The following is a 19,218-nucleotide window of genomic DNA, read 5'->3' on the forward strand; positions in this document are numbered from 1 at the left end:
TTTATAAAGCTACCAAAGGACTGCATCATAACATCAAATAGAAAATGGGTATAAATTGGTTTCAGTTTGACGCAAATTAGAAATAGTTTAAGTAAACACGCTGCTTGAATTGTAATTTTGAGACTTGTTAATTGATTTAATCTAGAGGTTGACCAGTAGTGGATTTTGCAGAGACCAATAACTAACTTGGGGGGGGGGAAAGTCAATAACCGATTAATCAGCAGATAGTAAGAATCGATTATTAGAATGGTAAGAAAAAATCTTAGTCTTTCCTTAAAATGATGGGCACAGATTTAGAGGCTACAAGACTCCAAAAAATATAAAATCCCAAATGTAATTTTTTGTTCAACTAAAATCCCCAAAATAAGAAGATTTGGTGCATGTGCTCTTATTTTGAAATGATGATGATGACGACTTGGTTAAAATGCTCTATATTACTATATATAAGTATTTACCAAATTAAGCTTTGTATATTCACCAGATGAAGAGTTTTGTGTTTATATGTAAATTACACCAGATGAGGTTTAATGAGAAATAAGGTTTATTATTATTCTCAAGATATGAAATTGGATGCACAATGAATGTGTTGGTGGGGCACATTTCTATATAGTCACATTTTTCTTTGCATGTCCCCACGTGATTGTTCTAACTGTAGACTCCTCCAGCACTGGCCACAGATGATCAAATGATCGGCAACTATCAGCCTAGATGCAAATAACCGATAGTTCCAAAAAGCAACTATTGGCACAGATTAATCGGTTAAACCAATATATCAGTCTACTTCTAGTTTAAATCAATAGTTTTTTTAAATGCTTCACACCTACTTCACCAGTATAGATTCAAAAGTATCATGCATCAGCTACGATTCACTGCAATCTACACTGCAAAAAATATATCATTTTCTTAATCAGTATTTTTGGCTTGTTTCCTTGTTAAACAAGGTTAATTTTCTTTAGATGCAACTCTGCATATAAGATTTATGTTTAAAACAAGAAAAACAAATGGGGTAAGAAAAATAAACTTAATTCAATATTTATTATCTGAAAACTATATTGCTTCTCAAGTATGTATCTTGTTTTAAGGATGTTTGGAGACTTGTACTGGAAAACAAGACTAAATGACTGAATTTAAATTTTAGTAGTCCATTCTGGCTCCCAAGCAAAGAGGAAACAGATTGGTTGTGAAAAGTCTCATGTACACTAACATCCTCTCTGTCTGTCAGGTTGAAGAGCGCTCCAAGCTGAACCGTCAGAGCTCTCCGGCTCTTCAGCACAAAGTGGCCAACCGTATTTCAGACCCCTCGCTGCCTCCCCGCTCAGAGTCATTTAGCAGTGGAGGTATTCAGCAGTCCCGGACACCTCCCATGCACCGCTCTGTAGAGCCTCAGGTACGTACTGACCACCTGATCTCCACTGCCATTAGATCACGGGTCTCAAACTACTGGGCTGTGTGATAGTATTACAAAACCCCTCAAGTGTTATTATTAGTTTATCCTTTATTTAGAGTCCCCCAGCTAATGTGGGTTGCGTCAGGAAGGGCATCCGGCATAAAACTTGTGCCAAATCAAATATATATCAAATATGTATATAGGGGCTATCACAAAGTGGACCCTGCACCTACGTGGGACAAATGGTTGGAAAGAGGGAGAGAATGCCATATTCTGATTTATAATTTATTTTGCTACTGTTGTGTTTGAAATCTGTGGGAACATGTTTTGTGTCGTTTCAACAGTATCGGTGCAGTGTTTTGGAAAAAGGGGCTTGGCTAAATCAACGGCTCAGTCTCGTGGAAGTTAGAATGGCTAAAATCGCTTACAGCACTTTTAATGTTATCTCAGTTTTCTTTAAGGATTGTTAAACAGAAGCTTAATAAATATGTACTGTACACTCTAGGGCTGCAACTAACGATTATTAGAATGATTGTTTGACTATTCTGCGATTATTGCAATGATTAATCATTTGCTCTTAATCGAATATTCAGCTTGAGCCCTGCCTTAAAAGGTTGTATTAAACGTGCTTACTAACAATAAAGAGGACAAAATCATCTTTTAAAAATACCTCTAAATGACATTCACTGAATTAAAGGGAAAAATACTTTTTATTAAGTTTAATTCACAGCAAAATATCCTATTGTTTTTGTCTCCATTTTAAATGGTCTAAATATCCTTAAAACAAGATACATTTACATGAGAAGCAACATATAAGATATTTAGACTCGCTTTAAGAGAATATATCTTAAAGCTACACTATGTAACTTTTGGCCCTTCTTGTGGTTTAAAAATAAAAGTGTGTCTTGTGGAAGAACATTGTTTTGGTTGTGGTTTGGCTCTGCGCGGATGAATGTGGTTCGAGGCACCGGTGTACATATGAATATAGGACATCTTATCAGAGCACATGGACTAATAAATAACGAAAGAAAGAAAAAAACAGATATCCGAAAACTTGTTATCTGATCAGATAAGTGCCATGTCTTATACTGTTGTTTTGACTTATTGGAAACATTGGTGTTTGAAATAAATGACGTTATAACAGTTAGACATAACAATTGCTAGCACCGATTACAGTATAATTATTGAATTTCACTACACACAGACTATGCGTAAACCATATCAATAAAATATCTTACCTGTTGAGTAAGAAAAAAAACTTCTCTGGGTCGCTTTTAAATCCTTTCAGTCGCCACCTCTGAAAAGCCAAGCCGATGTTGATTTCAGGTTTTATTACATACTCTGGCTTTCCCTTTTTGCTTTTAGACTCTGCTCCGTTCGGGGTTTTTTGTTTGTTTATTCCCTGGTTTGCCGTTTTGAATGATCCATGGTCAATTTTTCTCGTTCGTTGTGTCAACAAACGTTCAGCTTTAGCTACTCTCACACACACGCTACAGAAGCCGGATCTTATTTTCACTGTGCATGGATATGACGGGCGAATGACGAATGTATGCAATTTCCTGCTAAATCAGTCAAGACAGCTCTAAAATACTTATTTTTTTCACCCCAATTTGGAATGCTCAAATGGTGGTGTAGTAACTCGCCTCAGTCTGGTTGGCGGAGGATGAATCTCAGTTGCCTCCGCGTCTGAGACCGTCAATCCACGCATCTTATCACGTGACTTGTTTAGCCCGTTACACGGTGATGTAGCGCATGTGGAGGCCCACGCAATTCTCCGCGATCCACACACAACTCACCACACGCCCCACCGAGAGCGAGAACCATATTGTAGCGACCACGAGGAGGTTACCCCATGGAGTCACTCAGCACGCCCTAGAGCTCTAAAATATTTATAATATAAAATCATTATTTTAGGTTTATCAAAGTGTATTTGGGTAAAGATATGGTTTGGAAGATGGATTTTTATCTAATTAATAACATTATTTCTTTACAAAATAAAGTTACATAGAGTAGTTTTAAATATAAGTGTATTTTTTTCACTTGGTTAAACTATGACAAAATATACTTGTATTCAAGACAATATATACTTGTACTCTATTCTCTAACAGCAAGTCTAAATATTTTATATGCTGCTGCTCAGGTGAATGCATCTTTTTTTAAAGGATTTTTAGATATTTTAAAATATTTGTATTTGTAATATTATATTCAACATTCTCAGATAACAATTTTTATTCTGCAGTATAGCTGCTAAAGTAAATGTACATTGTTTTAAAGGAGTTTTTTTTTTTTGCAGTATATAATGGGACAAAGACTTCCTCTCTCACCTTTTTGTTCACTTCAATCCATCTTTAATGCACAGTGACACATATATTATGATTCAATATGTCGTGAGCCATCACGTTATAATCCAGCTGCATCAAGTGTGTGTGTTTGAGGGACGAGCATCCCCACAACAGTGTGTGTCTCAGCCTGGTGCAGTTTCAATCTCTCTCCATTAGATTCATTCATGCAACTCATAAAAAAGTCACTGACTGCACAGAGAAATGCCAGTTTCAGACGAGGAATTATTGTCAGCAATTTTTTATTGTCAACGTTGTCGATAACGTCGACCAATCCTTTCAGCGCTAGTGCAATCACTGAGCACTTTATTAGGAACAACTGTACACCTACTTACTCATGCGATTTATCTAATCAGCCAATCATGTGGCAGCAGTGCAGTGCATAAAATCATGCAAATACGGATCAGGAGCTTCAGTTAATGTTCACATCAACCATCAGAATGGGGAAAAATGTGATCTCAGTGATTTCAACTGTGGCATGACTGTTGGTGCCAGATGGGCTGGTTTGAGTTTTTCTGTAACTGCTGATCTCTTGGATTTTTACACACAACAGTCTCTAGAGTTTACTCAGAATGGTACCAAAAAAATAAAAACATCCAGTGAGGGGCAGTTCTGCAGACAGAAATGACTTGTTGATAAGAGAGGTCAACGGAGAATGACCAGACTAGTTTGAGCTGACAGAAAGGCTATGGTATCTCCGATAACCACATTGTACAATTTGTAGTGAGTAGAATAGCATCTCAGAATGCACAACACGTCGGACCTTGAGGTGGATGGGCTACAACAGTAGAAGAACATGTTGGGCACTTTTATTGGACCATAGTCTTTCTAATGAAGTGCTCAGTGAGTGCATATATATACAAATATCATGTGAAAATGAATCGCCTTGCTTTTTAGGCCTTATTTATTTAAATAACTCCTGAGCATTACAAAGCAAGCTTGTGATGTTTCTGGACTCTTACTGGGTCTTTATAGATGGCACACCTGGTTTCTGTGAAGTCTCATGGCTCCTCTATGACGGGATCCCAGTCACTGCATGACCAGTCTTCTCAGGGCGTCTCAGCCTTCCAGGAGGGTCTGTCACCCCACCGACCCCCGATGCCACGACAGAACTCTGACCCCACGTCAGAAACCCCAGCCCCACCTCCTCGCATCACCAGCCGAGATGATAAGTTTGACCAAAGCTCTTGGCTAAGACAGGAAGATGACGTCCCTCCAAAGGTGGTGTGATGTGTTAAAATGTGTTGTCCCTAAAAAGTGACACAATAATAGTAGAATAATACGACAACAATTGTAATGCAATAATAGTGATGTATTTTATTGATTTTTACATTTTAGAGTACATTTCATTCGTAATGATGCAGCTAAATGTAATGAATAAAAATATATAAGAAAACAAAGTATATAAAAATATCAGTACCTAAAGCAGTGTGTAGTTTTTGTAACATGTTTTGGTTTGCATTCTGCATGCTAACATGTTTCAGGTCCCCCAAAGGACCACCTCTATATCACCTGCACTGGTGAGGAAAAACTCCCCAGGGAATGGGCCAGGTGGACTGGGGCCAAGAACTGGAGCACATCTTATCCGAGCAAGGTACACAAAAGCCATTTTATAATTTTCTTTCAAACACATTTTATGGAGAACAGGTCTCAATTTAAAATGTGAAAGGGTCATTTTAATGTTTGAGCCACAAAGCTTTGATGAAAGTGCTTCTGAGGTCAATTTATAATGCCAGTAAATTTGACAAATTTCCTCCACATCTTACTCTTATTGTTTCCAATTGGAATAACAGTACAGTATATTCTAAGGCTTAATGATACTAGTTAAAAGCTAACACTTATCAAGGTTCTATTTGTTAACATTAGTAAATGCATCAAGTATCATAGACTTACGTATGAAGAATTAACTTTTACAGCATTAATTTATCTCTGATGTTAATTTATAAAAATGCAATTGTTCATTGTTCATGTTAGTTCACATTGCATTAATGTTAGCATATACCACTTTAAAGTAAAAAATGCATTGGTGTAAATGCAGAAATGAACATTAACACATAAGTGCTATGAAAGTATTGCTTGTTGTTAGTTCATAACTAATGTTAAAACAAAAACAACTGTATTGTAAAGTGGTACTAGTTAAAATGATCATCACAATTATTTTGCAAAATTTTTATCAGGATTAGGCTGTCATTTGAGACATTTTTTACATTACAGTGCTGCATGATTTGAACAAAACAAAATCAATATTAATTCTAAAAGGGGAAAAAAAAAATCACTAAATAGCAGCTCTCATGTTGAACATGGTGTTAAACTACAAACTAGAAAATAATACCTTTTTGACATAATTAAATTATACCATTATAAGAGTTACGCTGTAGGGAGTTCACACTTGAGTCCTCTTAGAAGACACATTTATTAAATGCTGCTTCTTATTATTATTGCAATATACAATAGTAATATATTTCTGTAATAAATTATTACCCGACGCTGCCAAATGGTTTCAAGGCTTTATTTTGGTGGAAAACTGAAGGAAGTGTGTGTTGTTGTTTCAGTGTTTAGTTTGAGTTTGTGCTCCTCCTTCCAAACATGGTGAAATGCTCTCATATTCTCCTTGGGTCACAAAACCCCAGTGCCAAGGGTGTTACTTTAGATTTGTTTAGAAACTGTAAATCTGTAGCACTTTGAATATAACCTAGTTAGTGCGAACCGATCTCGGAGCACAGCTGTTCTGTGTAGAACACATAATCTGAGCTCGAGATGGAATTTGTGTGTAAAGAACTGCTCCGAGACCGCTGAAACACGGTGTTATGATGTTGATTTTCATGTGTAATACACTACAGATCAGAACAACAATTTTACCTGGCTGTATTTTCTGCTTGCTAGCTCACTAATATTGCAGAAAGATATGCTTAATTAACCAGAAGCGGCAGAAAACCGTGATCGTGGTTCAAATACGATTAATTGTTCAGCCCAACTACTATGTACTACCATCAAACTCTCTTATATAAAAAGAAAAATGAACATAGATTTTTCATGAAATGACTTCAAGTATTTACTATTATACAGAGTTGTATTTCATTTGTAGGTGTTTTCCTGTTGTTTTATCTGGTTGTGAATCATAAGCCCCATTTACAGCTTGCATTAACATGCATTTTCGGTGATCGGATCACAATCAGATAGCACTTGACCCCATTAAATGACGGGTTAATGCACCCAAGACGCATTGTGATCAGATCATGATTGGATCACTAAAACCACATTTGGATGGATTCTGACCTCATTCAAAGAAAGTGTAAATCAAAATACATTTACGTTTTCTGTTTTCGTCTCTTTCCTCAAATCCCCATTTGCTTGCATCTCTCTTCTGTTTTCTAATCCTTATGTGACTCGCCCGACACTCATGTGAAACCAGGCTTCACTCGTGCGGTTCAGATGAGAAGCATATTTAGCACATACAGAGTGCTGAACGCGAGATGAATAAAATTACATTTTGCTCACTGTATATAAATATGCAATATATAAATATAATTATATTTTATTTATTTTAAGGCGCAATTTACAAAGTTTCTTTTTTTTTTTATATTTTTTTTTATATAAACGCACTATAATGACTCTGAAGACATTACTATATTACAGGTTTTTTCTGTTAAAGCATAATTTTCTGTAAAGCTGCTTTGAAATGATGTGTGTTGTGAAAAGCACTGTACAATTAAAAATGACATTACTTGACTTCGGCTACCTGAAATTTTGCTTTGGCATACGGCAAAAAAATTTAAATAAAAAAAAACCTTGAATGTCAATTGGTGATTGAAAGCATTTGAATGATGGATCAATGCTTTTAAAATTCACAAATATTTGAGCATTTTGAGTGGGTAACTTTGATCCGATCTCTATCCGATCACAGTGGAGACGCATTTGACTGCAAGATGTAAATGCACTCCAGCTAAAGAATATCTAGATACTATCCGAATATGAAAAGCATGTTAAAGCATTGTAAATGAGGCCATAACAAGGTATACACTCTAGTAGATCACAGTTTTCTATGATTTGAAATGAGCAGCTTCACATCATCCTTGTGCCCTCCCGTTGCCACAGTAACCCAGACCTGCGGATTCCCATGGAGTCTCTCCAAAGGACCAGCAGTGGAAGTTCCTCCAGTTCCAGCACACCCAGCTCTCAGGGCGGCTCCAGCGAGAGGAACCGGGTGGGAGGTGAGAGACCCTCAGAGAAACTTTACCTGGAATATTCTCTTTAGGGGTCTGGGGCCGGATTCACAAAACGTTCTTAAGACATTTCTTCTTAACTAACATTTTCTTCTTAATTTTTAACTTAAGAAAAAACTTTGATCTCTTATCTTTTCTTAAGGTTCTTGAGCATTCAAATTCTCAAAACAAAAAAATTGTAAATAACATCTTAAAGTTAGGATAACCTCACAGTTGTCTTAAATTCTAAAAGGTAAGATGTTTAATGAATTTACTGAGTTTTTCATATTGAGTCTGAAGTTGAAGTGGGCTGTTTATATAGAAATGCAATTTTAGACCAAAACACATTTCTGACTTTTGTGATTAATAATTGTTTTATTTTCAGCTTTCAAACCATGTAAATATTATCACCAACAAAACAAAAAATGTTGTTTTGAAGCTTCTTAATGTGATGACCAATCATGCTAATTCAAACGGATGCTCTGCATATTGCGTTCTATTTCCATGATCATTAGACTTCATAGAAACTCTATGAAAATGATTACATTAGAAAGCTGAGACTTTCTTTTTCACCCCCATCCACATCCCTGTCGGAGTTGGGCACAGCAGAGACGGCCTCTGCCACCCTTTCCCGTGTACCCGCCTCTTACTTTCTGACGTGGTATTATCAAGCTTCCCAAGGAGAACTTTTACCTAGCAGTAATTTCCTCAACCAGAACCTCTTTTGTTTCTTTTCATCAATGTCAAATTAAAAGATATCAAATGTTAGCAGCAAATAAATTATCCTATGACTGTTAATGGCGTTAAACTAACACATCTCATGCACTTTACATTCAAAAAAAGGATTGTGAGGTGCTTGCTATTTAAAAAAAAAAAGTTAAAAGATACATTTATTGTTACAATTTACCAGTGCTGAAGTTTTCAATTTGTTGTAAGCTATTAGACAAGGCAAGCCCATGAGCAGGCTGATTAGACAATGTCAAAGCCCTTTAAGATTAATATTTGAGAACTTCTTAAGAATTTTTTAAGAATTGCACTTAGGAACATTCTTACAAAGGTATAATTTATCCTAAGAACTTTCTTAATTTTTTTCTTAAGAACATTTCCATGAATCCGACCCCTGGATAACAAGTATTGACATTTGATCTTCTCCACAGGGTCCAGTAAGCCCGAGGTGTCACCAGCAGTGCCCCAAGAATCCAAGACTAAAACCCAGGAGGAGAACAGGGAGGTGACCAAACCCAGCCGACCAGCGGTGAGAAAAAACTTCTCCCATACTCCACTGAGAGAATCTGACTGTACTACAAATATTTCTGCTCTCAGAGAACGGATTTCCCAAGCCAGGATAAAGACATAACCAACATTTTAAAATATAATCTTGAAAATCTTTCATTTCTAAATCTATAATCTAAATCTCTAATCTTACTTTAATTCACCAAAAGTGGCATTCAGCTGATCACAAAGTATAGTCAGGACATTACTGATGTAAAAAACAGCACCATCACTATTTGAAAAAAGTCATTTTTGATCAAATCTATACAGGCCCCATTTCCAGCTGCCATCACTCAACACCTTATCCTTGAGTATTCATGCTAAATTGCTAATTTGGGACTAGAAAATCACTTGCCATTATATCAAACACAGCCGAAAGCTATTTGGTTCATTAAATGAAGCTTAACATTGTGTTTGCTTTTGAGTTTCCACAGTATGCAATAGACTGGCATGTCTTGAGGTCAATATTAGGTCAGAAATGGCAAAAAAAAAACAGCTTTCTCTAGAAACTCGTCAGTCAGTCATTGTTTTGAGAAATGAAGGCTATACAATGCTTGAAAAACTGAAGATTTCATTCAAAGGTGTACACTATCGTCTTCAAAGACAAAGGACAGTTGGCTCTAACAAGGACAGAAAGAGATGTGGAAGACCAGATGTACAACTAAACAAGAGTATAATTATATCAGAGTCTCAAGTTTGAGAAATAGATGCCTCACATGTGCTCAGCTGACAGCTTCATTGAATTCTACCCACTCAACACCAGTTTCATGTACAACAGTAAAGAGAAGACTCAGGAAGAATTGCAAAGAAAAAGCCACTATTGAAACAGAAAAACAAAAAGAAAGGGTTAGAGAGGGCAAAGAAACACAGACATTGGACAACAGATAATTGGAAAAGAGCTTTTGTGGGATCAGCTGACCGTAAGGCGCGTGAGAAGTGACAGATGCGTCTTTGGCAAGTGCAAGTACAGGAAGTGCGGGGTGAAATGTCACCCGAGTATCTGGACAAACTGAGAGCTAGAATGGCAAGGATCTGCAAAGCTGTCATTGCTGCAGATGGAGGATTTTTTAATGAGAACTATTTGAAGTAGTTTAAGACGTTCTGAAAAAAACATTCAGTTTGTAATAGTAATTGTTCACGTTATTAATGTCCAAATGACTATACTTAATTTTTTAAGTATAATTAAGAATAATGACTTTACATTGTGATCAGTTGAATGCCACTTTGGTGAATAAAAGTACCAATTTCTTTCCAAACTTTTGGCTGTGCGTGTGTATATATTCAGTGTATAAAGACACATATATATATATATATATATATATATATATATATATATATATATATATATATATATATATATATATATATATATATACATACACATATATTTGACACTTGGAGTTGAAATAATTGTGTGCCGCTTTTGTGTTACTAATCATTTTCTCATTTAACATTTTGTCTAATCCGTTTAATTATTCCTCCACTCGTCGTCCTCTATTGTTGATTCTCTTTCTCCAGAGTTATAAGAAAGCCGTAGATGAGGTTAGTGACATCTGTTCACTTCATATCTCTACACCCTCTTTTCTTCCTTTATACATTCAAACAATAATTTGCTGTCTCTCATCTATTTCTGTCACATTTCCTCATGTCTTCAATCGTTCCTTCATCAATATTTCACACCACCTCTCATTCCTGAACTCTCCTCCAATCTCTGTCTGTCGCTCTCCTTTACATCTTCAGAAGAAGTGTCAGTCACCATTATTAGCCGCACATATCTCCATCGCACCAATTTGTCACAGTCTTTCACAGTGTCAGTAATACTTGATGCCATCTCAGAGTTTTCGCTGTTACCTAGGTAACAGCTGTCGTACGTCAGGGCTTTGCTGTAGGATGTAACACTAAGTTTTTTGGGTTTAAAAAAAAAGAGTCCTTCAATTGTGTAGCTAAACTTTTAAAAGTTATTAATGATTGACTGTGTCAGAGGGGCGTACATTACATTTAATTTGTCACAAATGAAAACAAGGCCATTGCATTTAATGGGCTTTTATTCTAAAAATGAGCAGAATTAATTTTATTAAATAATAATTACGTAAAATGCAAGCTGACAAGCAGAACTCATTTCTGTTTAAATCATTCTTACTTTAAAAAAATTATGTCAGTTGAGCTTAACTTGTATTGAACCCGGAACATTCCTTAAAGATGGTTTCATTCTGCTTGTGTTTAATAACAAAAATAACACAATGCGTCCCATTTGAGCAGACCTCAAGTCCTTGCACCTCACTCCAGGGATTAAGCCTTAAGGTGTTTATTCAGTCAAAACCAATTAGCATTTCACTCATTCAGCAATTGTATAAATACAGTATACAAGCACAACAGTTGTGCTTTCTTGACTTCTGGTTTCCCAATTGCGTTTTCTCTCTGTCTGACTTCCTGGTGGCCTACCGACAGGAAGAGCTGGTAAGACATAGCTTTGGCACAGAGCTGTAACTAACCCTCCTGCATGCAGGGCGCAGGCCTCAGGAACTACCCCCAATTCTTTCTCTGTTTTATATGTTCTGGTCTATTGTTTCTCCTCTGACATGTGCACGTGCTGGTTATACAGTTGTGCATCATTCTCTGAAATGTTTCAGGTGTTTTTTCCCACTTTAAGAGTTGATTTTTCATGCTTTATAAAATGTGTAACTTGTTTTGCTTAACTATAATGTTTTCTAATACATTTTGTTATATATTCAGAAATGTAACAAGCTCTCAAATCTCTTTGGTGCCATTTACATTACCTAAATGTGCAAAACAAAGTTTAAAAGGATAGTTCACACCAATAAGAAAATTCAGTCATCATTTACTAACCCTCATGTTGTTTCAAACACACATTACTTTCTTTCTGCCTTCCGTGGAACACAAAATGATATATTAGGCTAGGAGATGTTAGAGAAGGTTAGCCTCAGTCACCATTCACTTACATTGTATGGAAAAAAAGAAAAGATGCAATGAAAGTGAATGGTGACTGAGGCTGGCATTCTGCCTAATGTCTTTGATTTCCATGGAAGAAAAAGTCAGACCGGTTAGGAACAACACAAAGGTGAATAAATGATGACAGAATTTTTATTTTTGGAAGAATTATCCCTTGAATGTCTTTTTTTTTTTTTTTTTTCTTGCTAACAAATAATTCACTGCATACTGTATGCTCTTCACAGGTTTTAAAGGAATATTCCTGGTTCAATACAAGTTAAGCTCAGTCGCAGAATGTGTGGCATAATGTTGATACTCACAATTATCACAACTACTTTTCTTTTACAAAATAGCAAAAATTGAAGTTACAGTAAGGCACTTACAATGAAAGTGAATGGGGTCAATTTTGGGAGGGTAAAAAGGCAGAAATGTGAAGCTTATAATTTTATAAAAGCACTTACATTAATTCTTCTATTAAAAGTTGTGTATTTTTTGAGCTGTAAAGTTGTTTAAATCATCATTTTTACAGTCATTTAAGGGTTTTAGGATTTGTTGACATTACATCGCCATGGCAATGAAGTTGTCAAAAAGAAATTATCACACTAAAATCATGTTAACATCTTGTGGATATACTTTTGAGTATTTGAACATTTATGGATTGCCCCATTCACTTCCATTGTAAGTGCCTCACTGGAACCCAGATTTTTATTTTTTTTAAGAAATGGAGGGACATGTTGAAATATTTTTTGTGGTAAACAACATTATGCCACATGATTGATCTTGACTTGTATTGAACCTGGAATATTTACAAATATATAAAACATTCTTTAGACTATGGTCTATTTGCTGTTCGCTGAGGATCAGTTCAAATTGGTTATCAAGGAATGAATGAAACCTTAAGATGTTTGTTTTTTTCACCCTTTTCCAATCTAAAGGACCTCACTGCTCTGGCCAAAGAACTCAGAGAGCTGCGAACCAATGAGGAGTCCAACCGGCCACCCAGAAAAGTGACGGATTACTCATCATCCAGTGAGGATTCGGAAAGCAGCGAGGAGGAGGACGGAGAAGGCGGAGCTCATGATGGAACCGTCCCCGTTAGTGATATTCCACGCATCATGTGAGTGTATTTTTGGGGTAAATTGTCTTGATTTTTGTCATAATTCTTTACTTTGAAAAACACGAGTCTGTACTTCAGCATGTGTTCCAAAGACCCCATGAAACAAAATTTGAATTGTGTGGCTTTAAGTGCATGTCTGTTAGTTTTGAGGCTACGTCTATTGTAGTGTACTTCAAAAAGTTGACAAAATAGATAAAAGATAAGAAAGAAGGACAATTCTTTAGATTTTTCCTGCCCAAATGTTTAATACAGAAGTCAACACAGATGAGAAAATTGTCAAACCATTTTACTGGGTCTTTAAAAAAATTTCTTAAAGTTTTATCAAATCTTGCATCCGGCATAGTCTTTTATGATGTTTTGTGGCATGCTCCCAACAGGCCTTCTGCTGGCCACGGTGGCAATGACTTACTGGGCAACCAGGAAGATTCTCATGCCAATGATTCATTTGGCAAAAATTTGCAAGACAGCAGTACCCTGATGATGAGAGAGGTATATACTGTATACCTGTGCACAGAGACCTATTCCTTTCCTTTCCTTTCTGTAAATACTGATTGCAAAACCTCCTACACTCATTCTCTAGTTGTGTATCACAATTTTATTTCTCTCTCAGTTTACTATGTCATGTTTATTTTGCCTTGGTTAACCTTAGTTTGTTTTGTTATATTTTGGTATTTAAATCACCCTCTATGATTTTGGGGGGGAAAAAGTCTGATCGAGCTCCCACTGGCATTTCCCAAATATCTCTTCAAGGTGGCATAGCCACACATTTGGGCATAAGGGGCTTGCAGTAGTGTCGCCCTACTCCTCTCTCTGTTCCTTTCTGCAGACATTTGGGGAAAGAAAGCTCGGTCATGCCGAGAGCAATGGTTTCCCCGGTAACTTCAATCTGCCCGATCTAGTGCAGCAAAGCCACTCCCCCTCAGCCACGCCTGGCGAGGGCCCTGGGCGGCACTCTAGTGGGCTGGACCTGGACTCTGTGGCTGAAGTAGGTGATGGAAAAGCCTGTTAAAGCCACCCTGCACCCCAACCCTCAAATTTCCAGCCTGATCTCACAAACATTACTTGACTGTGACCTTATTTTTGCCAAAAAACCTGGTTAATTTCATGTATCAAGGCAAATCTAAGGTGAAATATACACTGTGTGGCACTAAAAGTGAGTTTAATGTTGAATGCTCAATCGAGTTTTAAATCAACAAATCTTACCTCCCAACCCTACACCTAAGCCTTGAAACTGATAGTGTTATACAAGCAAATTTGAGATGAAAAACGCAATTGCTGAAGCAACCATGTAATTTTTGTGATGTTTCTATGAGACTTGAGGAATCGTACCCTGGTTCTATGCAACATTAGTGTAACACTGAGCTTTGGCGCAACCTAATCAAGCTTAAAAAAGCTTGTAAATTGAGTTGGTTATGTAATACAAATGTTAAAATGTATCACCTGACAAGTATAGTATAGTAAAAGTGGTTTGATATCATAAGATTATGTGAGGATCAGAGCGAGAAATAAGTGTTTATGAACTGATAATCTACCGTTTACTCGTGATTTGTGTAAAAGGCAATGCAGTTAATTGTTGCTGCACCTCTTGTGTTCATTTCACCAGGAAACTGCCGTGATGCATGGAATGAGCCATGTTAAAATAATTTTGATCAGGTTGCAAATGTCTGACCCGGCACATCTAATCCATCCCCTTTCAACTCAAACACATTATCTGGCTCTGTCCTTTGGCTGTGGATTCACAGAAGCACGAATCACAATTCAAACTCACATTCTTCTCCAAGATTTTACATTTCTTTTCTGTTTCCTCTTTATTCTCATGTTTACATTATTTAATTTACTACACTGTCATTTTAAGCTTTTTTAAAAAAGTTATTTATACATCTAGGACAGTGGCTTTTTTAACCGTTTCCCCCCTATTTTACTGTCTCCTAAATGCATCTTGCTGTGTTATTGCTTTCCCTGCTAACACTTATAGTGTGAGTTTTCTTACTGTGTAAATGTGCATAAATGTTGGAATTGGTTCAAACTGGAAACATCTCTTAAAATGTTGCATTTGTTGTTTACAGTAGCTTACTTACTACTAAATGAATACTGCGCAGTACAAATGGTGTTGCCTATTTTGTTATCAGTATATGAATAGTATGTCAAATGGTTCAATTAATGTAACATAAATGTTTCAAACAATAGAATAATACATTGTAGACAAATTTCAGTAAGTGGTGTCCAGTTATCAACTTGCAATGGTGTGTAAAAATGTCTGAACTTTTGTCAATCCGGTCAAATAATAACAGATCACACCTATAAGTAATTCTGGTTCATTAATTTCACACAAATTGGAAGGCAAAGTGAAGTGTGTTGCATTGTGGCACAATGTAGTCCAAGTAGTGTCAGATACCATGTTTACATGGACACCAGAAAGTGGCTTGTTGCAAGAAAGCAGGCTATTGTGAGACAGTAGCGTTCCCGTTTACATGAACTGTATAAGCGGCATATTCTTTACTCCTGTATACATGCGGCACAGTCAGTAAGCAGCTTTCTTCAAAGCAACATAATTTTTCTGCGACGCTTGTGTAAATAACAAACACGGTATCAGAGTAAGACTTAGCTATTTTATTCTCCATTGCTTCTCTTTATTTCAAGATATTACAGAGTTGTTGCTGTGTTTGTAACCTTAATTTACTATCACAACCAGCAGTGGAATTGCACTGCAATAGTGGGGTTTCCCTCATATGTAAAACCCCAATGGACAAGCGCATATATGCGAATGTGATGGACCGTTGATATTTTACACTGGTGTGGATAAATGTGTGTAGTTTATATTATATGTACTTTTCCCACTCTACTCTAAATGTTTAATTCTTCATCTTTGGACGTTTGTTATTTGGTCTGTTCATGCACATGTGCACTCTTCAAAAACCTGTAACAGTGCCGCTTATGCGTTTACATGACCGCATAAGCATCATTCTCTGGGAGAAACCCACTTTGTGAACCACTTTGTCTTAATCCCTTAAAAGGTGTAAGGACATCTGCGTTCTTGTTTACATGATGTTTCAGAATGAAGCTTACTACAAAAACTCTGAGATGGAGCACTGGTATTAAAATGAATAGGAGAAATTGGAACGGCAAATATGGTGGATGTAGAAAAGAAAGTCACGCCTTCCATTGTTGAGCCAATCAACTTTTAGATAAAGACATCACTCGGGAATGTGCAAGTGTAATAGCTGGACCAGCCTGAAAAATAGTTTTTTAATGTGATCAGCACAATTTATGATACCAATGTTGTCCGATATAACTGCTGATTTGAAACATGTTATTGGATCGTAATCAAGACTAACCGTTTTGCAGATTTCGATCTTTCCCAATTCAAAAAGATAGGAGCTGTACTTGACTTGCCTTGAAAGGGACATTGGCAGTGTGCTCTGTTGTTTACTATACAGTTTGGCAAATGTAGCACATGGAAAATGTTCATACTGTGCACAGAATGCATACTATATTCTGCAGAAATAGTAAGAGTAGTATGATATTCCGAACAAAGCCAATCAGTCATAAGAAGAGACTTGTGTCTCCAGTTTGCATGCTGGATATTTGTTTTTCTCACATGCTGGTTGTCAATTTTGGCAGTTTGGAATGGGGAGTGGATCCAAAGCTTCATTCACTCCTTTTGTGGACCCACGAGTGTATCAGACCTCCCCCACAGAGGACGATGAGGAAAACTCTGCCTCAGGTGAATTATCCACCTCTTCATTTTTTGCAGACTTTGTAAAATAGGTGATACAAAGTTGTCAAAATGGACTTGGCTGTATATTTATGATTCTGTTATATTGTTGCGAAGCTCATTTTGCAGATGAACACCTGCGGCAGGAACAGGAACAAGCTCGACTGAATGAGGCTCGAAAAATTTCTGTTGTTAATGTCAATCCCATCAACATCCGGCCCCACAGCGACACCCCGGAAATCCGCAAGTACAAGAAACGCTTCAACTCGGAGATCCTGTGCGCGGCACTCTGGGGTAAATGTTTACTCCAAAAAAAAATTATTTTTTTTTGAATTCTCTGAAATCAAGACTTCATACCTTTTTTCCATTTTGCTTCTCGAGTTAATTTGTTATTTGTACCAGATACAGATTTGTATGCTTATGTTTGTTTGCTGTAGGAGTAAACTTGCTAGTAGGAACAGAGAATGGACTGATGTTGTTAGATCGCAGTGGTCAGGGCAAAGTCTACAATCTCATCAACCGCAGACGCTTTCAGCAGATGGAAGTGCTGGAGGGTCTCAATGTTCTTGTTACCATATCAGGTAAATTCAGTCACCATAGAGAACTTTACTGCTGCTTATGTGCCAGATTTTGTGATTCTTGTTTGTAATGATAAGATCACACCACTTTTGATCTTTCACAGGCAAAAAGAATAAACTGAGGGTCTATTACCTGTCATGGCTTAGAAACAGGATACTTCACAATGACCCTGAGGTAGAAAAAAAACAAGGATGGATTACGGTTGGTGACCTAGAGGGCTGTGTCCATTATAAAGTCGGTATGTTTCCTCAGTTAGCTAAGACAATGATTTATATTTATACTTGAATAACTTGAATAATAAATGTCTTCATAGTGACTAGTGGTAAAATAATACAGGTTTTTCATGTTCTGTTTAATAGTAATATCATGCTTTAATATTATTTTATGCATAAGTAAAATATACTCTACTGTATATACATACTGTATATATTTAATAGTAAAAGTGCTGAAACATTTTACTTTACAATTTCACTCTGAAATGTGCACTCTTCCATTAATTGAGCAAACAGTCAGTTATATAGTTATATTGTGTATACACCGATCAGCCAAAACATTAAAACCACCTGCCTAATATTGTGTAGGTCCCCCTCGTACCACCAAAACACAAAATAGCATTGTGAGATGATATACTTCTCACCACAGTTGTACAGAGTTGTTATCTGAGTTGCCATAGACATTGTCAGTTCGAACCAGGCTGGTCATTCTCCGTTGACCTCTCTCATCAACAAGACATTTCTGTCCACAGAACTGCCATTCTCTGGATGTTTTTTGTTTTTGGAACATTCAGAGTAAACTAGAGACTGTTGTGTGGGAAAATCCCAGGAGATCAGTAGTTACAGAAATACTCAAACCAGCCCGTCTGGCACCAACAATCATGCTACTCTTCAAATCACTACAATCACGATTTTTTTTCCCCATTCTGATGGTTGATGTAAACATTAACTGAAGCTCCTGACCTGTATATGCATGATTTAATGCACTGCTCTGCAGTTACACAATACAATTGTGGTGAGAAGAATATCATCTGAGAATACTATTCTGAGATTCGGGTTGGAGCTATTTGGAGGCACAAGGGAGACCTACAAAATATTAGGCAGGTGGCTTTAATGTTATGACTGATGCGTGTGCGTGCGTGTGTACTGTATATACACACACACATGTATGGTTTATCTTGCCCCAATATATTAACCTATCACTAATAGTGATATTGGAATATGATTTGTTTATTAAAAGCTAATTTTTTGTTGTTGTTCAACAGTCAAATATGAGAGAATTAAGTTTTTGGTGATTGCATTGAAAAATTCAGTGGAGATTTATGCCTGGGCTCCAAAACCCTACCACAAGTTCATGGCTTTCAAGGTAAGAGAAAGGTCTTGTTCAGTGAGAACCCTTTTAGAAAGAACAACTGTGAGATGATCATTTTAAGTAAACTGCATTGCTTTTAAGTAAAGTAGGTCTTAGAACTCAACTTGGCAGGACAGGTACAAAATGTGCAAATTAAGAAACTATTTTTGTACTTGTGTGAGCATCCAAGAATTTCAACACACCTGTATAGAGAGATTCTTTGTGAATATCATTACTGTACATATATACCTCTATGTGCCTCTCAATAATATAAGCAATCGTTATTATACATCAACTGAAAAATCAATAAATCA

General features: G+C 36.7%; 1 protein-coding gene across 7 annotated transcripts in view; it reads left to right on the plus strand.

Annotated features, from left to right (window-relative positions):
• LOC127634157 (TRAF2 and NCK-interacting protein kinase-like) overlaps positions 1–19,218 on the plus strand; it is an 81,084-nt gene that overhangs the window by 49,905 nt on the left and 11,961 nt on the right. For 5 of the 7 annotated variants that reach the window (XM_052113566.1, XM_052113570.1, XM_052113571.1 and 2 more), the window contains 13 exons: positions 1,223–1,387; positions 4,702–4,947; positions 5,211–5,320; positions 7,822–7,937; positions 9,086–9,183; positions 13,085–13,266; positions 13,644–13,755; positions 14,093–14,251; positions 16,888–16,990; positions 17,099–17,275; positions 17,419–17,562; positions 17,664–17,798; positions 18,819–18,919. In XM_052113566.1, coding sequence (XP_051969526.1) covers positions 1,223–1,387; positions 4,702–4,947; positions 5,211–5,320; positions 7,822–7,937; positions 9,086–9,183; positions 13,085–13,266; positions 13,644–13,755; positions 14,093–14,251; positions 16,888–16,990; positions 17,099–17,275; positions 17,419–17,562; positions 17,664–17,798; positions 18,819–18,919 — 1,848 coding nt within the window. The remainder of the gene's footprint in view (positions 1–1,222; positions 1,388–4,701; positions 4,948–5,210; positions 5,321–7,821; positions 7,938–9,085; positions 9,184–13,084; positions 13,267–13,643; positions 13,756–14,092; positions 14,252–16,887; positions 16,991–17,098; positions 17,276–17,418; positions 17,563–17,663; positions 17,799–18,818; positions 18,920–19,218) is intronic. The other 2 variants (XM_052113569.1, XM_052113573.1) reach the window with 1 other exon arrangement.

Source organism: Xyrauchen texanus, chromosome 41, assembly GCF_025860055.1.
Source record: "Xyrauchen texanus isolate HMW12.3.18 chromosome 41, RBS_HiC_50CHRs, whole genome shotgun sequence".
In the NCBI taxonomy this organism is placed as follows: Eukaryota; Metazoa; Chordata; class Actinopteri; order Cypriniformes; family Catostomidae; genus Xyrauchen; species Xyrauchen texanus.